Genomic DNA, 14995 nt, shown 5'->3' on the forward strand with positions numbered 1-14995 from the left:
ACGTACATAATGATCAACACTATCCTGCTCAAGTAACTTCTCCAAGAGCATCAAAAATGGTTTGGAATCCACCCAACAGCACCACCACACCTTTCAAACACTATTTCTGATCACTGTTTACCCCATCAACTTGGTCTCCATAGTTAAGTCGAAAATCAAAAACGTAAACAATGACTTGACTTTTTCACCAGAATCTAAATGCATCATCATCATCATCATCATCATCATCATCATCATGGTCGTGGTCGTCGTCGTCACCAAGATCTACCTCGAACAGCCCCGCCACCCCTCATACCATGGCCAAACAGAAGTCTAAGAACTCTGTGATAAAGCTTATATCTACTGCTGCTACCGGGTTCGCTCGTCAAATAACGATATCCAGAGGTGCACCTTTGGTAACACAGGTTAGGTACGATCCAGTTGCCAAACGTCATGTTCTTTTTAAAGAGTCTAAGAAGAGAAAAGTTGCAGAACGCAAACCATTAGATTTCTTGAGAACAAGTCGATAGAATGGGTGTTCCGTCTCTCTTTTCCACTTATTTCAACGATTTCCTTCATTCTCATGTACATATATATACGCATTAACTCTCAACTAATACAAATCAATGCAAAGCTGAGCTTTGTTTTCCCATTTGAGTCGCTTCGACCCTCTAATACGCTTACCACTAAGAAGCCAATCCGGAACTTTCACTTAATTTGAACATTAGACTATATTCTACAAACACGGACTACCAGATATTGAACAATGGCGCTTTCATTAGCACTGTGAAGTAATGCACCAGACCACGGAAAAGATGAACCCAAAACAAACACTCAAAAAATCTGGTATTTCACAGTAAGCTAGCGACCGCCCCAAGTACTTCCTCCACCGTAGGATGAGGCGTTGCCCTGATCTCCCCAGGCAGATTTGTTACCACTGGCATCTTTACCCCAAGTAGAGTTTCCTCCCTCTCGTGCAGTGCCTCCACCCCAAGTAGAGGCACCACCATCACGACCGCCCCAAGTAGAACCGGCCCCGTGTGTGGATTTATCTCCACCCCAAGTAGATTGAGCACCGTTTTCTCCTCCAGAAGCCCAAGTGGAAGCTCCACCCCAGCTGGATTTATTGCCCCAGGTAGATGCACCTCCCCACGTCGAGGTAGCACCGGCGCCACCCCATGCAGAAGCTCCACCACCACCGCCACTACCACCTTGGCCGCCACCCCAAGTCGAAGAACCGCCCTGGCCACCCCAGGTTGAAGCACCGCCCCAGGCAGAAGCACCGCCAGCACCTCCCGAGTTCACAGCAGGCGTTTTACCACCATCGAATGTATTCCAGCCAGGTGTCATTCCTCCGGATACGCCAGCAGCGCCGGGACGTCCAGCTCCAACAGGAGCACCACCGGTAGCCATGGTTCTGGGCGCGCTAACATAACTTGGTCCAATTCTGTTGCTTGGAGTTCTACCACGCCTGTTAACTAGATCGTCATAGGTAATACCTTCTCCACCTTCTTTGTTGTAGAACATCAGCTTTCTCTTATCTACAGTGATGTGCTTACTCTTAGAGTGTAGTTCTATTGTTGCTTTGTCACCGCTAACGTCCCGAACAATACCTAGCTGCCCTTTATAGCCAGCTGAACGGACTCTAACAGTTTTACCCAATGCAACGTCACGGCCCACTCGCGTTTGTTCTCCAGACTGCTGGGGCGGACGCATTTTAGACACGACGTCCGGGTTCATTCTGGATAAGTCCATTGTCCCTACTCCTGCTATGACATTATCTTTTGATGCCACAGCTTCAACGTTCATTGGATTAACAACAAAAACACCGGCATTATCATTGATTTTCTTTGAGACAATGAAAATTTGCTGCGTTTGGATGTACAACACTTGACCTTCTCTGCGTGCACCCACTTTTTCTACTACGGTGTCGCCAATCTTGATTTCACTGCCCTTATTGTCCACGGTTGTAAGTCTCGAACGCTGAGTGTTGATTTTATTCAAAATGGAGCCCTTCGTTATCGTCGACACCTTTCCGGTATCGTCGAGAATCTTGAAAATATCATGACCTGCTTGAATGACACATGCAACGTTTTTAGCACTGAGTTCCACAATGTCATGTAAGGCATACTCGCTAGAAGTTGGAGTGGAATCCATGGATTTGCTTAAATTGTTAGCTGAGATTGTAAGATTTGCTCTGGTTTGATCTGACACGAAAGTGACTTGACCACTTTTCACAGCAAGCACTAAACCAGCGTCACCTTGGTGGTCACCTCCGACAACGGTTACATGATCACCCGCCTCGAAAATTTTCCGCAATGAGGAAATTGGGAATTCCAATGCCTTCATCCCCAGTTGCGGTAGGTTAACAGCAATGATATCTGTAGAAGTTCTGGTGACAAAACCCTTGGATCCTTTCTGTTCACCTCCCAATATTTCAACTCTGTCACCAATTTGAAATGTAACTCTTGCCGCCTGTGCTTTTCTTATCGTTTGTGAGATGGTCGTTAAATCTAGTTCACCTTCTTTGCTGCCAAACCTTGCAAGCTCTTCCACAGAAGGTTGAATACTCTTAGTTTCGAGATATTGGATCCTGAAAGACTTGAAAAGATAACCATCAACGTAATCGTCGTTTCTGTAGGTGAAATGTCTGTCGTCTCTTTTGTAAAGATTTGCTTGATCCATTCTTAAAGCCATAGTAGGGTTGAAAAGCTGAGGAGGAGGCCGCTGTGCAAATGTCGGCCGCTTCTGTTTTCGCGTGTTGGTATCAGCATCTACCTCGTCATTCTTACCGTAATCCAAACGTGGAACAACTTTAAGGAGCACCTCTAGATTATTTTCACTGATTTGATCGACGACTGCGAGATCGCCTTTGTAGATTCCTCTCTTTATTCTCACGTAACTTCCTTCTTCTAACCTAACGTCGTCAGACTTATCAGGTTTCAAAAGTAATGGTAGTTCCTGCACGGGAATCAGAAGTTTTTGTGATGGATAGATATCTGGAACACCAGCTGTGAATTTCTCGATGACCGACTGTTTGGGAGCCTCAATGTAGATTCTTCCGGTATAGTTATCTCTTTGGAAAATGGACAGGATTTTAAGCTTTTTGTTCCCCATCGATTTATCCAAATTGAACTTTTTCTTGAGCAGCTTTCTGACGATATCTTTTTCTCTGCCAGGCCTACATCTAACACCCCAAATGGTGGCAGTGTCCACACTTGGAAGAAGAAATCTTTGAGGAACGTATCCGTCTTGAGCTGCAGCCCTATACTGCTTAGAGCTGCTTCTACCGTAACGCTCCCTCAGTTCTTTTGCCAGTTTTTGAGCATCCTCCTCTGAGCTTTTGTTCAAATTTTGATCTAGCTGACGATGCAGGCGATCGCCACGTTCAGGCCCAGCGGCTTCATCCTCTTCTTCTTCGTCACCACGTGTGATGAAACCTTCGCGCACAAGCTCTGATTCCTCTTCATCTTCTTCGTCCTCGTCATCATCACTCACTTCAGCTTCAATGTCGAGAAATCGATTCCGTTCTTGACGCTGCTTTTTTCTGGGACCTGCCTCGTCGTCATCTTCGTCGTCATCGTCATCGTCGTCGCCATCATCTTCATCTTGTTCGTTAGCATCTTCTTTTTTCTGTCCCTCAATGGTACCATCATCTGCATTGTCTGTTCCAAGCTGTTCAGCAGATTCAGAAGGTGTTTGACCTCGACTGTTAGTTGCTTCTGCAGCAGCGGAGCTTTCATGAGATCTTTTTAGCCCGCCCGTTTCTTGCTCGTCGTCAGCAACAGATGCGTCTCTCGGTCCATTTTCATTGACCTTTCCACCAGCTTTGGCATGCACATCAACGTCACCGTTTGAAGCCGTTTTTGGAGCTACAATGCTGGTTTTTTCGCCATTTTCAACGCTAGGAGCGTTTTCTGGTCTCAAGTCACCACTTTCGGACATCTCAAGTCCTTCAAAGCCCTGCAATGGTGATTACGAACCTTGTAACCTGTCAGATTCACTGGTCTTTCAATTCCAGTTTAATTACTACTAAAGTTGAAAATTTTGGGTGATAGACCCTTTAGTACAAAGTGATATAGATTTTAAAGATGTTAATTAAGCCATTTGATAGAATTAGACATCGAAATGATGAATTTAGAGCGTTTCGAATTGTCAACCACGGTTATTTACAGTGCTTATAGACATCTGAATCTGGTTGGTTTTTAGCTTCAAAATCCATATGTTACGAAATTTTCAGCGTAAAAAATGAGTAAGAAGCGGTCTCAAAAGGCCTATAATGATGTGATTGAGTTTATGAACCCTAAGATTCCTCCTGATATCGAAGATGAAATCTTAGGTGCGTTTGCAACGTATAGCATCGAGTCCGATATGACTTCGCAGAATTTACCGGATTTTTATAACGATTTGCAAATGCCACGGGAGTTTACCAAGATGCTCAACGTTCAAAATGTGTGCATCGAAGATACGAATATTGTGAGTTTTGACAAGCTGTTGAAGAACACCTTCCATCTGCTTATTTTCATGAACAATGCCGAGGTCATCGACACGCAATGGTCCATGCTGGTTGTGGCCTGCGGGAGAGACAAACAATTTCCAACAGTGGCTCTGCGAAACCATGTTCTGAGCATTAAAGACCTCCAAAAGATCGCCAACGGCATCAACATGGATAACGGCGCTTTGTTGGATATGCTGAGCTGTGCCACAAGTGGGAAAAGAGTGTATTTAACGTGGCTAGATTTCTCATTTGTATTGGGGAAACTCGGCCATTTGGTGTTTTGACCTCTGTATATTTTTTATTTACTTGCATCACTAGATAATGTGCTTAGATTTGAAGTAGTTGTGTAGATAATTGATCTGCCACGCTCCCAAGCCCAGCAGCACACAAATCATGAGAACCGAAAAGTTTCTGACCCTTCTGTTGGTCGATTCATTTGTATCTCTTAGTCTTTCTTCTCTGGCTTTCAAATACGTTAGTTCGTCCACGATTTCGTCGGTGAGTTCTTCAATTCTGCGTAATTCGACCTCCACGGGTTTCAGTTTCTCCAAACTCTGGATTTGGCTCCAGTCACGGGCCTCCGATCCCGATTCTATGTCGAGTTCCACTTTTCTGCTCAATGCACGGCCACGACTCTGCACCTGGTTCTCAAAACAAACGTCAAATGCAGCACTCGAAGACGCTGTAAATGCAATTTTGACGGGACCTGCAATATTTTTCATTCTGCGATATTCGTGCCCGACATTGTCTCTGACCACCACACTCAGCACCTGGCCATCCCCAACCGATCCATCCGTCTTGATATTCACTAGGACCAGTTGACCTTCGCTCACGAAGTCGCGAATGCAAACAGGCTCTGGGCTCGGAAACGCCGCGATTTCAAACTGTACCGCCGCAACAGCACCGACAATCGCGCAAAGAAATGCCAGAAAGTGTAATTGCATTGTTTTCAACGTTCCAGGGCTCTTCAAGGTCTGGGATCAATGCTTGTTTGAGTTAAAAGCTTTGGCTTCAAGTTTATTCAAATACATGTCAAATTTCTGAGAGGACGCGTAATTAAACAATACATCATTCCAAACGTACAAGTGATCATATCATTCTAGACTAATCTGTCATAGCGGAATAAAGTCAGAAGTAATTGCTGAGGACTTGGTATGTTGAAGTCAACCAAGCTGAGGAGTTCATCCTGAATTTGAAATGACTGTCCATAGGCTCAACAACGGTAGACGTGTCGAAACCTTCTCTTTTTTTGTTTCATTTCTGAATTCTCACATGAGGTTGACGGCAAGACTATCTTATGGTGTTCTGTTGATGATGCATTGTATACTATTTACAGACTATTTACAAGAACTTTTGCGCGGTTTTCTTTCCTTCCCATTGCTGTTGGCTTCTTCCCTCACTGCAACTGTTTGAAGTTCCAACTATCGTTTTGCACTTCAGTCAGCTGCGGTCCAATAGCAGCAGACACCTTCTCTGTATTGAATAAATATTTCTCAGCTGCACGACGAACGTCGTCCAACGTCACGTCCAACAACTGTTCTCTCCTTCTTTGCCGCAATTTGTCAGTAATACCGTAAGTGAATTCTGTCACTCCTTCACTACTAGGGCTGATCGGAGCATCCACCTGCTGGAAGATTGTCAATTTGGCCTCGTCCAAATCGCTATTCTGCCAGTCTGACTTTTCCAAAACGTACCTTCCTGCATTCTGGAACACGTTCAGAGAGTTGAGTGGCTGTGGATCTCTGTAAGAGTAGAACGAAAGCTGTCCGTCCAAAGCGCTGTAAACGGCTCCGCCACCGTAAGCGCCGCCTTTTTCCCTGATCTCGCGATGTAAATGCTTGAATGTGAGTAGGTTTGAAAGAACTTGGAGACCGGCACCATCAGCGTGAGCGTATGGAACCCCCATACTAGTTTGAGACGTGTGGTAGACCTGGAAGGGGAAAAAGATCAAGGTGGGTTTGCCGTTTGAGGTTAGTGATGGGTATTCCGTTGAGGAAAACGAACATGGTTCAGAGGTTTCCGGCAAGCTGTTCAAAAATCCCTGTATCTGCGATTCTACTTTGGTAAGTTGCTTGTCAGTATCGCAAGTAATGAAGAACTTCATATTATCCTTAGCTATGACGTAGCTCTTGAGTTCCATCAGCTTATCAATAACCTCGGATTGGAACAGAGCTGGATCATCTAATGTAGCAGCAAGACGTGTGATGAGCTGCAGCTGTTCTATGCCACCTATCGTCTCTTTTATAGCCTTTGAAGACGTTAGGTGAGCACCTGTATAGCCTCTGGCATAAGAGTGCCCACTTTCTGCCACAGAAGCGGTATTAGAAGAGGCAAGAGACCTAATCAAGACTTTCAGTTTTTCACTGTGCTTCAAAATGTCTGTCTCGACTATCAATTTACGCCAGATATCGAAAACATGTTGTGTCTTAGCGTCTAGAGAAAAACCCTCAAATGTGAAATCGATTTGTGGTTCCAGTGTATCACCATCGCTATGCACAGACACGCTTGTCGAAACTCCACCTGTGTGCAGCTTCATCTCGTCTTCGATCTCGCTAAAACTTTCATCAGGTGTACCCAACGATGTGAGACAATCAGCGAATAATGACAAGTATGGGTACAGGTGGCGGGGAATAGCGCTATTGAGATTTCTTTTGCCTCTCAGATAGGTTATGCCATTTGTATCAGTTATTCTGTGAGAAATCATAGCCTTCTTGTCGACCTTATAAGTGTCCGCTTTACGTGGGATATCTTTGATTTGAAGGGATGGGAGACATGAAACGTCTTCTGTAGCATTTTGAGTTTCTTGAAGTTTTAGACCGCGTTTAAGAATCGTTTCCTTATCGGCGTCATCTAACTGGCTAACTTTCTGTTTCAGACGCTCAGCTTCTTCAAGCTCGAGGTTCTGAGAAAAATCAGGATCGGCTTTCATAGAGAAATGGAAACAAGGTTTCTCAACTAGATACTTCTCGATGACCTCACTAAATAACCCGTGTCCCTTTTCTGTCCAGTCCGATTTGAATTGAGATAAAATTTCATCGAAAACCAAGTTATCGAATGGGTCCGTAGTATTCACCCAACCAGGGACAACGGAGTACAACAGTTGAAGTCCAAAATCGGGCTTTTGATTTTTCTTAGAGAGTTCGAGCTGCTGAATAATGGCCTCCACTTTTTTAGCCTCGAAGGGCTTGTTCAGCGTCCGTTTAAGAATGGATTGCACAGTTTTTTCAAACAGGCCAGTATCGCTGCATCCTTGAACACCCACCGTGAAAAAATTGACAGAAGTCGTAGAATCCACACCTGAGTTTACAGTGAAGTCATGGCCAACTCCAGGTTCGATCAATTCCTGGTACATAGATGACGATTGACCGTCCAAAAGCAAATTACCCAGTACTCTTAATACAAATGTGTCATAAACATCTGATGGATCTCCACAAACCCACGTCATAGAAGTTTTTAGTTGTTTATCCGGTGGAAGCATGGGATCCACTTCGCCATTTTCTATCACTCGGACATCAGTTGAGAAGTGAAGTGGAAGCAAAGCCTCGTTTTTAATGTTCCGCTTACCGCGTAACTTGAATTCCTCATTTAGCCTATGCAGAGTGTCACCGAGCGCAAAATTACCGTATGTGAACGTCTTTGCATTTGAGGGATGATAGTGTTTTGCATGGAATGACAGTAGTTCATGGTAGTGCAAATCTGTTATTTTTTGCGGATCACCCCCAGAGTTGTTTAAAGAAGGGTAGATGTTTTGTTGGAACTTGGTCCAAAATTGATAATTGGAACTTGAGATTTGCCCTTTCATTTCATTATAAACGACGCCCTTGAACACGATGTCACTTTTCGGATCTTTCAGATCGGAGTTTTCCAGTCTCCAACCTTCTTGTAGAAAATCTTCATGTCTCAGCAACGGATTGAACGTTGCATCTATATAAACGTCTCTCAGGTTTTTGAAATCTGCTTCATTAGCAGTGGAAAATGGGTAAAACGTGTAATCATGACCAGTCATGGCATTCATAAAGGTTGAAAGCGATCTGTTCAGCATCTTAAAGAATGGGTCCCGGACTGGATATTTTTGGGACCCGCATAAGGTCGTATGCTCCAAAATATGCGGAACACCGGTATCGTCGGGAGGATTGGTTTTGAAGGCGACACTGAAAACATTATTTTTGTCGTCTCTATCAATGTGTAGATGTCGCGATCCTGTCTGGACATGTTGTAGATCGACTGCAACGAATTTCATTTCGGGAACGGGTAGGACCCGCTTTATCTCGTAGCCATGCACTAAGCCACCAACCGGATACTTCCGGAGAAGTTTGGATTGGTTGTAGTGCGATGCAAAGCGCTGAAATCGCAGCATCTTGTTGCAGTCTAGAATATGAAGTTTGAGTCGGTCCACAAGATGACTTATAAATTAGTAAATAGGCAATATATGAGCTTCGAGCTACGGTCAGGTGAGGAAACGAGTGAAAGTTTCTGGGGTGTTGCGATGCTTACCTTGTCATATCTGGTGTGCATAAGACAGAAATGTCTACTTGGATGAATAGGATTGAAGCTGTGATATTTTGGGAGAATTCTGCGGAAAAATCGGGTGGAAAATCGATCGAGAATTGATTACAATGATGTTACAGCTTGTGCGAACTTTAAGTGTGTCATTACGGGTCTGAAGGAGCATGAAAAGAGCATGATGCCGCTTAAGTGATATATCAATACTGTGCCAATTTGTTACATCTTGAGTAGAAACATGGCGTCCGATTCCAAGAATCTTGTCTTTACACAATTTTGACAGCAACACCGAACAGAACATGAATACCAGAGAATGCGTCAGTCATTGAGATTTATACTGGTAAAAAAACATACTAATAATTTCGCTATACACGATCTCGGCACAATGTTCGGCCCGTACTTCAAGTGATGCTGTCCAATTGATTTCAAATCGCAAGTCACTACTTTCGATTCAGAACTTCCGGAGCGATCAAAATCAGAAATGAAATCGCAAGCTACACCAACGATGGAATGTCAAAAATGCCCACAGTGTTCAGTGCTTGAAGACGTTGATGGGTCCGAACTTTGATAGCTAGCATCGACAAGTGTCGCTGTCACCATATTCACGTGATAAGTGATATCGATGGGTATGCGTTTAGAGGTGTACAGACGTTCGACAGAAGTGAAAGTCACCCGACTAATTAAGACTAGAACTCACAACCGTTGATAAAATCTTGCTATATTAGAGGTAAACCGCGTTGTGTCGCTAGCGAACTTAAGTCACGTGATCATATATGCCGCATGTCTGCCTTTTTCCTCCGGTTTTGGCAACGCGAAACTCCTACATCTCGACGCAGCGCTGCAAAACATCTAGCGGCACTATCATATCTCTTTTCTTTACAATCCCAATGTTATGTCGATATAATAATGTTAGTTTAGTACAGAGTGATATTGTACTCAAAAGTATCTAAAACACCTTGAACAAGTTAAAACCTTGCTGAAAAGCCCTTCAGATGACCATACATTAATATAAACCCTCAATAACATTTACAGTACCAAAACACTCAAGGTCCACGTCTCCACGCTAATTGTTTCAAAATTTTCGAATAAAAGAACGGTAAAATCACTGTAACTCTCAGAACAGAGCCTCACTCAACAACAATTCCGCACAGCTATCGACAATACCCTATTCGTCGCGATTCCACATCCATCACATTTTCGATTTCATCTCGCTAAAATGATTAATCTTACACATCATAGTCCACGGCTGTGTCGCTCATCATAAATTTTCATGTATAAATGCCAACAAGAAGAACGAACTTCTTCCAACTTTTGCCACACCTATTTTGTAGCAAAACAACGCCACTCGAAGCTCCCATTTGGTCAAATAGCATTTAGGAAATGTCAGAAGAGTATCAGCAAGCTCCCGCTGAGGAAGTTGCCCCAGTTCAAGAAGTTGAAGTCCAAGAAACATCCGTGGAAACCCCAGTGGAAAGAACCGAAGGTTCCCCAGTTGCCGAAGTACAGGAGTCCGTGACACAAGAGTTTGAACAAGGCTCTGCCCCTGTGAACGAGTACCGTGACGAAGATCAACAACAAGGAAGAAGACAGTTTTATGACAACCCTGCACCATACCAAGGTCAACCCCCTCACAGAGGAGGTGGAGGTTTCGACGGCGAATTATCGACGACTAGACTTTTCGTGAGACCTTTCCCATTCGATGTACAGGATTCGGAATTAAACGAAATTTTCGCTCCATTTGGACCTATGAAAGAGGTGAAAATTTTGAACGGATTTGCTTTTGTCGAATTCGAAGAAGCGGATTCTGCATCCAGAGCCATCGAAGAAGTCAACGGTAAAACTTTTGCCAATCAACCTTTGGAGGTTGTTTTCTCCAAGATTCAGCCTCCTCGTTTCCGTATGGTCCTTAGAAACCTTCCAGAAGGCGTTGCTTGGCAAGAACTTAAGGATCTGGCCCGTGAAAATGGACTAGAAACCACTTTCTCTAGCGTCAACACCAGAGAATTCGACGGTACCGGTGCTCTAGAGTTCCCATCCGAGGAGATCTTGGCTGACGCTTTAGAAAAGCTCAACAACATCGAGTTCAGAGGCTCTGTTATTTCCGCTGAAAAGGATGACAACCCACCCCCAATCAGAAGATTCAGAGGCGGTGATCGCGGTGGATTCGGTGGCCGTGGTGGTCGCGGAGGATTCGGTGGCCGTGGTGGTCGTGGTGGTTTCGGTGACCGTGGTGGATTCCGTGGTGGCCGTGGCGGTTTCGGTGATCGCGGTGGATTCCGTGGTGGACGCGGTGGTTTCGGAGGTCGTGGTCGTGGTGGCTACGGTGACCGTGGTGGTTTCCGTGGTGGCCGTGGTGGCTTTGGCGACCGTGGTGGGTTCCGTGGCGGTCGCGGCCGTGGAGACTCTTACGGCTCTTCCAGAGGCTCTTACGGAGCTCCAAGAGATGAATACAGAGGTAGAGACGATGGTGGATTTTACGGTTCCGCCCGTGAGAGATCCCCAACTAGACAGTAAATTGGGCCCAAGAATCATCTCATTCGAAACAATTTGGAATTTTACTAACTGTTGATTAAGCTCGCATGCTTTCCACGAAGATTTCCAAGGCACAGAGATTAACATTTTTTGGACTTCCAGTTTGAAGTCAGTGCTAATACATGTGGGTCGTTTGTATTACTCCGGAATATGTCCCGTTTGTTTGTTTATAGTGGTTTCATTTTATTGTGGGCTTCCAATTTTTAGAGAGCAAAAACCGAATTGCAAGAGAATATGGTTATTTGAAGATGCTGTTTTGCACCTTACATTTGAATTTTCAGCCCATTTCATCCCCGTGGGACGTTGTATTTTACTATTGAATCGAGTCTATAATTTTTATCTTGTGGGATCCAGACTGTACTGATCTAATCCGTCTGGGAGTTTACTCGGGAATACTTGATGACCTAAAAATGGAACGCGCTCAATATGTTTCTCTTGTCTTTTGGTGGTAAATCATTATCAAGAAGTGCGCCGTGTTCTCGAAATTTGCTAATATCTCATAAGGTACAAGACCCCCTGCACTATTTCTTGGCCTACTTGTTTGATACACTTACTGAATGCGAATAATCATGGCGGGCCATGATTGTTGACGGAAGCCTCCACTGGGGACACTAGCGTCAACGCTTGTAGATATAATGATAGAATAATTTGCTTTTGTAGATAAAGGATTAAAAATTCACCGCGCCAGGTTCGTCTTCCTCTTCTATTGCTTCTACAAGCAAACTTCCATTAGGCCAAATCTGTGAAATGTCCTTGATGCTGATATTGTCATCGCATGGCAATTTGAACCTCGGGAATGGTGATACTAGTTCGAAGTTGATATCCAGCTCAACGTTTCCTCTTGAATCACATAAAACTTGCAATTTCTGCTCTATCCGTAATTTCAATGAGTCGAGAGTTTCATCCGCGAGTGCTTCATGAGACCATTGTGATTCATCCAGTTCTATTACGTTGCCATCTTCAATCATACCGCTCAATCTAGTCTTCACTCTTTCAAGCACCACATCATCTTCAAAGGATTTAAGATCTAAGCGGAGGAAGCATTCAACAGTTTGGTATATATCTTTGGGCGATTCGTCACCAGCAAAAACTCTGATAAAGCGTTTCCCATTCGAAGTTCGGAATTGGAGGGTTGCCTTTCCAGAATCTAGATTGAGCGATCTCTGACTGTCGGCAAGACTTATGGACAATTGCAACGCACGCAGTTCGCAAGCTGCCAAATTGAATTTATTTTCGAACGCTCTGGCCTTTTCTCTTTCCAAGGTCTCTCTTGCTGTTGCGTCTTCTTCCTGACGCATTTGTTGTTTGCGCTGATCCTGTCTGAGCGACTCCTCATATGCCTGATCCTGCAGTTCTTTAATTTCTCTTGCCAGTCTCAATTCTTTTTGTTCGTTACGGCTCACCAAGAGCTCTGCACTATGCTTTTCTAATATCGATTTTAAGCTACCTTGAAATCTTCTCACAGAGCTCAACTTCACTCTGCCTATCAATGACATCTGTGTGGTACCATTTACCGAGTCTTTGGAATTCAAGACGTTGGCAACGAGAAAACATTCTGGGGTATACCTAAGCTTCAACTGGCTTGCCATAGCCCACATCTCAGGCGATTGTGCGGAAGACATGTAAACGCTTAGTTCCTCTCGATGCTCGCGAAGTATTTGCAAGGTGGTAGGGTCATTGATAACTTCCGTCAAAAATCTAGCGGAGTTGAGGTCTCGTTCTCCAAGCTGTTCTGATTCCAGATCTCCCAAGCAAATCACCATCATGATTTTGAACTGGCTTTCGCATTCATCGTAAAGCTCATTAAATGACTGTGGGGCGATCAAACTAGCCAATTCTGAGTTTTCGCCCAAGACAGAGCCAACAATCTCTGTGATGGGCTTTGCATTCTTATCAGGTCTTGGAGGAACTCTCTGAATCTTATTTTCTGCAATGTGATCGTTTTTGAAGCCAAACGAGATGATGGACCATAAGATCGTCAGTATTCCGGTACCGATCTTCAACAACAAATTTGGTAGGAAAAGTAAGATTATCAGAGCAGGGCTGTTGTTGAATTTGTCCTCTGATCGTTTGTCCAGCCCGATTATGCGTGAGTTGTCTCCAAAGTCCAGAGGAAGCCTTCTGACCAGAGGTAGTCTAGGTATAAACGATGCATTTTCACCAAGCAAAAATGAACTTGCTGAATGAGAAACGAAACCTTGAGAAGGTACCGGAGTAGAAGGTCTTTGAGCCGCATCTGATGGAATTAGATTCTCTTGCCAATTGCCATCGAAATATCTGCTCAGTGCAGATTCTAAGTTCCAACCGTGGCTTTCCAATAACTGAACAACAAGACCCACTTCAGGGTCCGGAAAGTTCGTTATCATTTGAAACTCATTCAGCTTAGTCTCTTGCTCGTGGGAGAGATGAATCTCACGTCCCTCATGCTGAATGACCGGCATCTTTGTCAATTCAGGTTTGTTCTTCGGTTAAAGGTGAAATGGTGAAATACTCATCATTGATGAATCAACTGTTTATATATAGACAGATCAAAACCCAAGAAACAAGCCAAAATGAAGGGTCAAGGCATCCTTAAAAGCCGTCGACACATCAGTGTCGCTGTACAATTACATACCAGTTATCCTTTTCGTAGCCAGCCCCAACAACTAGGCCTCCAGCACTAATACAGTCCTGTTCGAGCTCACCTTCTTTGTATAGATGATAATAGCGATATTTGGTGTTTATGATGTCTTTCTTGGGACCCGTTTGCGATTCTATATCAGTTTCTTGTGCCTGCTGCGTAGCTCTCTTCTCTTCTTGCTGCTGTTTCCACTGTTGAACAACAGCTGATCTTTCCTTTGGTGGTACATTGGTCAAGTCCGGACCTTTGGGCCTTGCAGTTTTCAGCAGTTTCGTACCTGTATTCGACGAGCTCTTCACATGAGGTCCTTGTAAGACCCAAGGTACCAACACATCTTGCTCCTGGCCTTCATGGTAGCCTCTTCGTGAGCTGGCTTGTTCCAAAGCCCAGCAGTAGATCAACGCTGTGCCCTGGGGTTTCACTTTGCTCAAAATGTGGGCTATGGCATCTACACGGCGCTGGCGGGTCGACCAATGGTGCACCACGGCTATGGATATCGCAAAATCAAAACTCTCGTCCCGATGCGGCAATCGCAGACCGTCCGCAACCATAACGTTGCACCGTGTGTTCCGCTCATGTGCGTGCTCCACGAGGTTACACGATCGATCTGAACCGATCAAAAACACATTGGGGTTTATATCCAGATACTTGCCGTTACCACATCCCACATCGATGCCTACACTTCCTGTCTGCTGATCTTCAAGATATTTGGTCACTATAGGCCACGGCTTGTATCTGGTCTGCGAGAAATGTGACGCAATGTCATTATAAACCTCATGGACAAACTCCTGCTCCTTAGCCTCTGCCATGGCGGATGATTTTTCAAGCTACTAGTCTATAAAAATTCGATTCGATGAGCTAGC

At 44.4% G+C, this 14995-nt stretch overlaps 8 protein-coding genes across 8 annotated transcripts; 3 read left to right on the top strand and 5 right to left on the bottom strand.

The window, feature by feature from the left end:
• Positions 1–296: 296 nt before the first annotated feature.
• On the top strand, positions 297–509 carry MRPL39 (LALA0S02e00100g1_1; the record flags this gene model as incomplete). The annotated part of the gene is made up of 1 exon (XM_022773530.1): positions 297–509. The coding sequence occupies one exon, from the start codon at positions 297–299 to the stop codon at positions 507–509; it is 213 nt and encodes a 70-aa protein (XP_022627047.1).
• Positions 510–840: 331 nt separating this feature from the next.
• Positions 841–3924, bottom strand: SPT5 (LALA0S02e00122g1_1; the record flags this gene model as incomplete). Its single annotated transcript, XM_022773531.1, has 1 exon — positions 841–3924. The coding sequence occupies one exon, from the start codon at positions 3922–3924 to the stop codon at positions 841–843; it is 3084 nt and encodes a 1027-aa protein (XP_022627048.1).
• Positions 3925–4227: 303 nt separating this feature from the next.
• Positions 4228–4761, top strand: RAD33 (LALA0S02e00144g1_1; the record flags this gene model as incomplete). The annotated part of the gene is made up of 1 exon (XM_022773533.1): positions 4228–4761. One exon carries the CDS (start codon positions 4228–4230, stop codon positions 4759–4761), a length of 534 nt encoding a protein of 177 aa, XP_022627049.1.
• A 30-nt stretch (positions 4762–4791) lies between these two features.
• ERV25 (LALA0S02e00166g1_1) lies at positions 4792–5421 on the bottom strand (the record flags this gene model as incomplete). The annotated part of the gene is made up of 1 exon (XM_022773534.1): positions 4792–5421. One exon carries the CDS (start codon positions 5419–5421, stop codon positions 4792–4794), a length of 630 nt encoding a protein of 209 aa, XP_022627050.1.
• A 452-nt stretch (positions 5422–5873) lies between these two features.
• CYM1 (LALA0S02e00188g1_1) lies at positions 5874–8834 on the bottom strand (the record flags this gene model as incomplete). The annotated part of the gene is made up of 1 exon (XM_022773535.1): positions 5874–8834. One exon carries the CDS (start codon positions 8832–8834, stop codon positions 5874–5876), a length of 2961 nt encoding a protein of 986 aa, XP_022627051.1.
• Positions 8835–10360: 1526 nt separating this feature from the next.
• On the top strand, positions 10361–11494 carry NPL3 (LALA0S02e00210g1_1; the record flags this gene model as incomplete). Its single annotated transcript, XM_022773536.1, has 1 exon — positions 10361–11494. The coding sequence occupies one exon, from the start codon at positions 10361–10363 to the stop codon at positions 11492–11494; it is 1134 nt and encodes a 377-aa protein (XP_022627052.1).
• Positions 11495–12180: 686 nt separating this feature from the next.
• Positions 12181–13953, bottom strand: UBX2 (LALA0S02e00232g1_1; the record flags this gene model as incomplete). The annotated part of the gene is made up of 1 exon (XM_022773537.1): positions 12181–13953. The coding sequence occupies one exon, from the start codon at positions 13951–13953 to the stop codon at positions 12181–12183; it is 1773 nt and encodes a 590-aa protein (XP_022627053.1).
• A 148-nt stretch (positions 13954–14101) lies between these two features.
• TRM9 (LALA0S02e00254g1_1) lies at positions 14102–14941 on the bottom strand (the record flags this gene model as incomplete). Its single annotated transcript, XM_022773538.1, has 1 exon — positions 14102–14941. One exon carries the CDS (start codon positions 14939–14941, stop codon positions 14102–14104), a length of 840 nt encoding a protein of 279 aa, XP_022627054.1.
• Positions 14942–14995: the final 54 nt, after the last annotated feature.

This window comes from Lachancea lanzarotensis, scaffold LALA0S02 (genome assembly GCF_000938715.1).
Source record: "Lachancea lanzarotensis genome assembly LALA0, scaffold LALA0S02, whole genome shotgun sequence".
In the NCBI taxonomy this organism is placed as follows: domain Eukaryota; kingdom Fungi; phylum Ascomycota; class Saccharomycetes; order Saccharomycetales; family Saccharomycetaceae; genus Lachancea; species Lachancea lanzarotensis.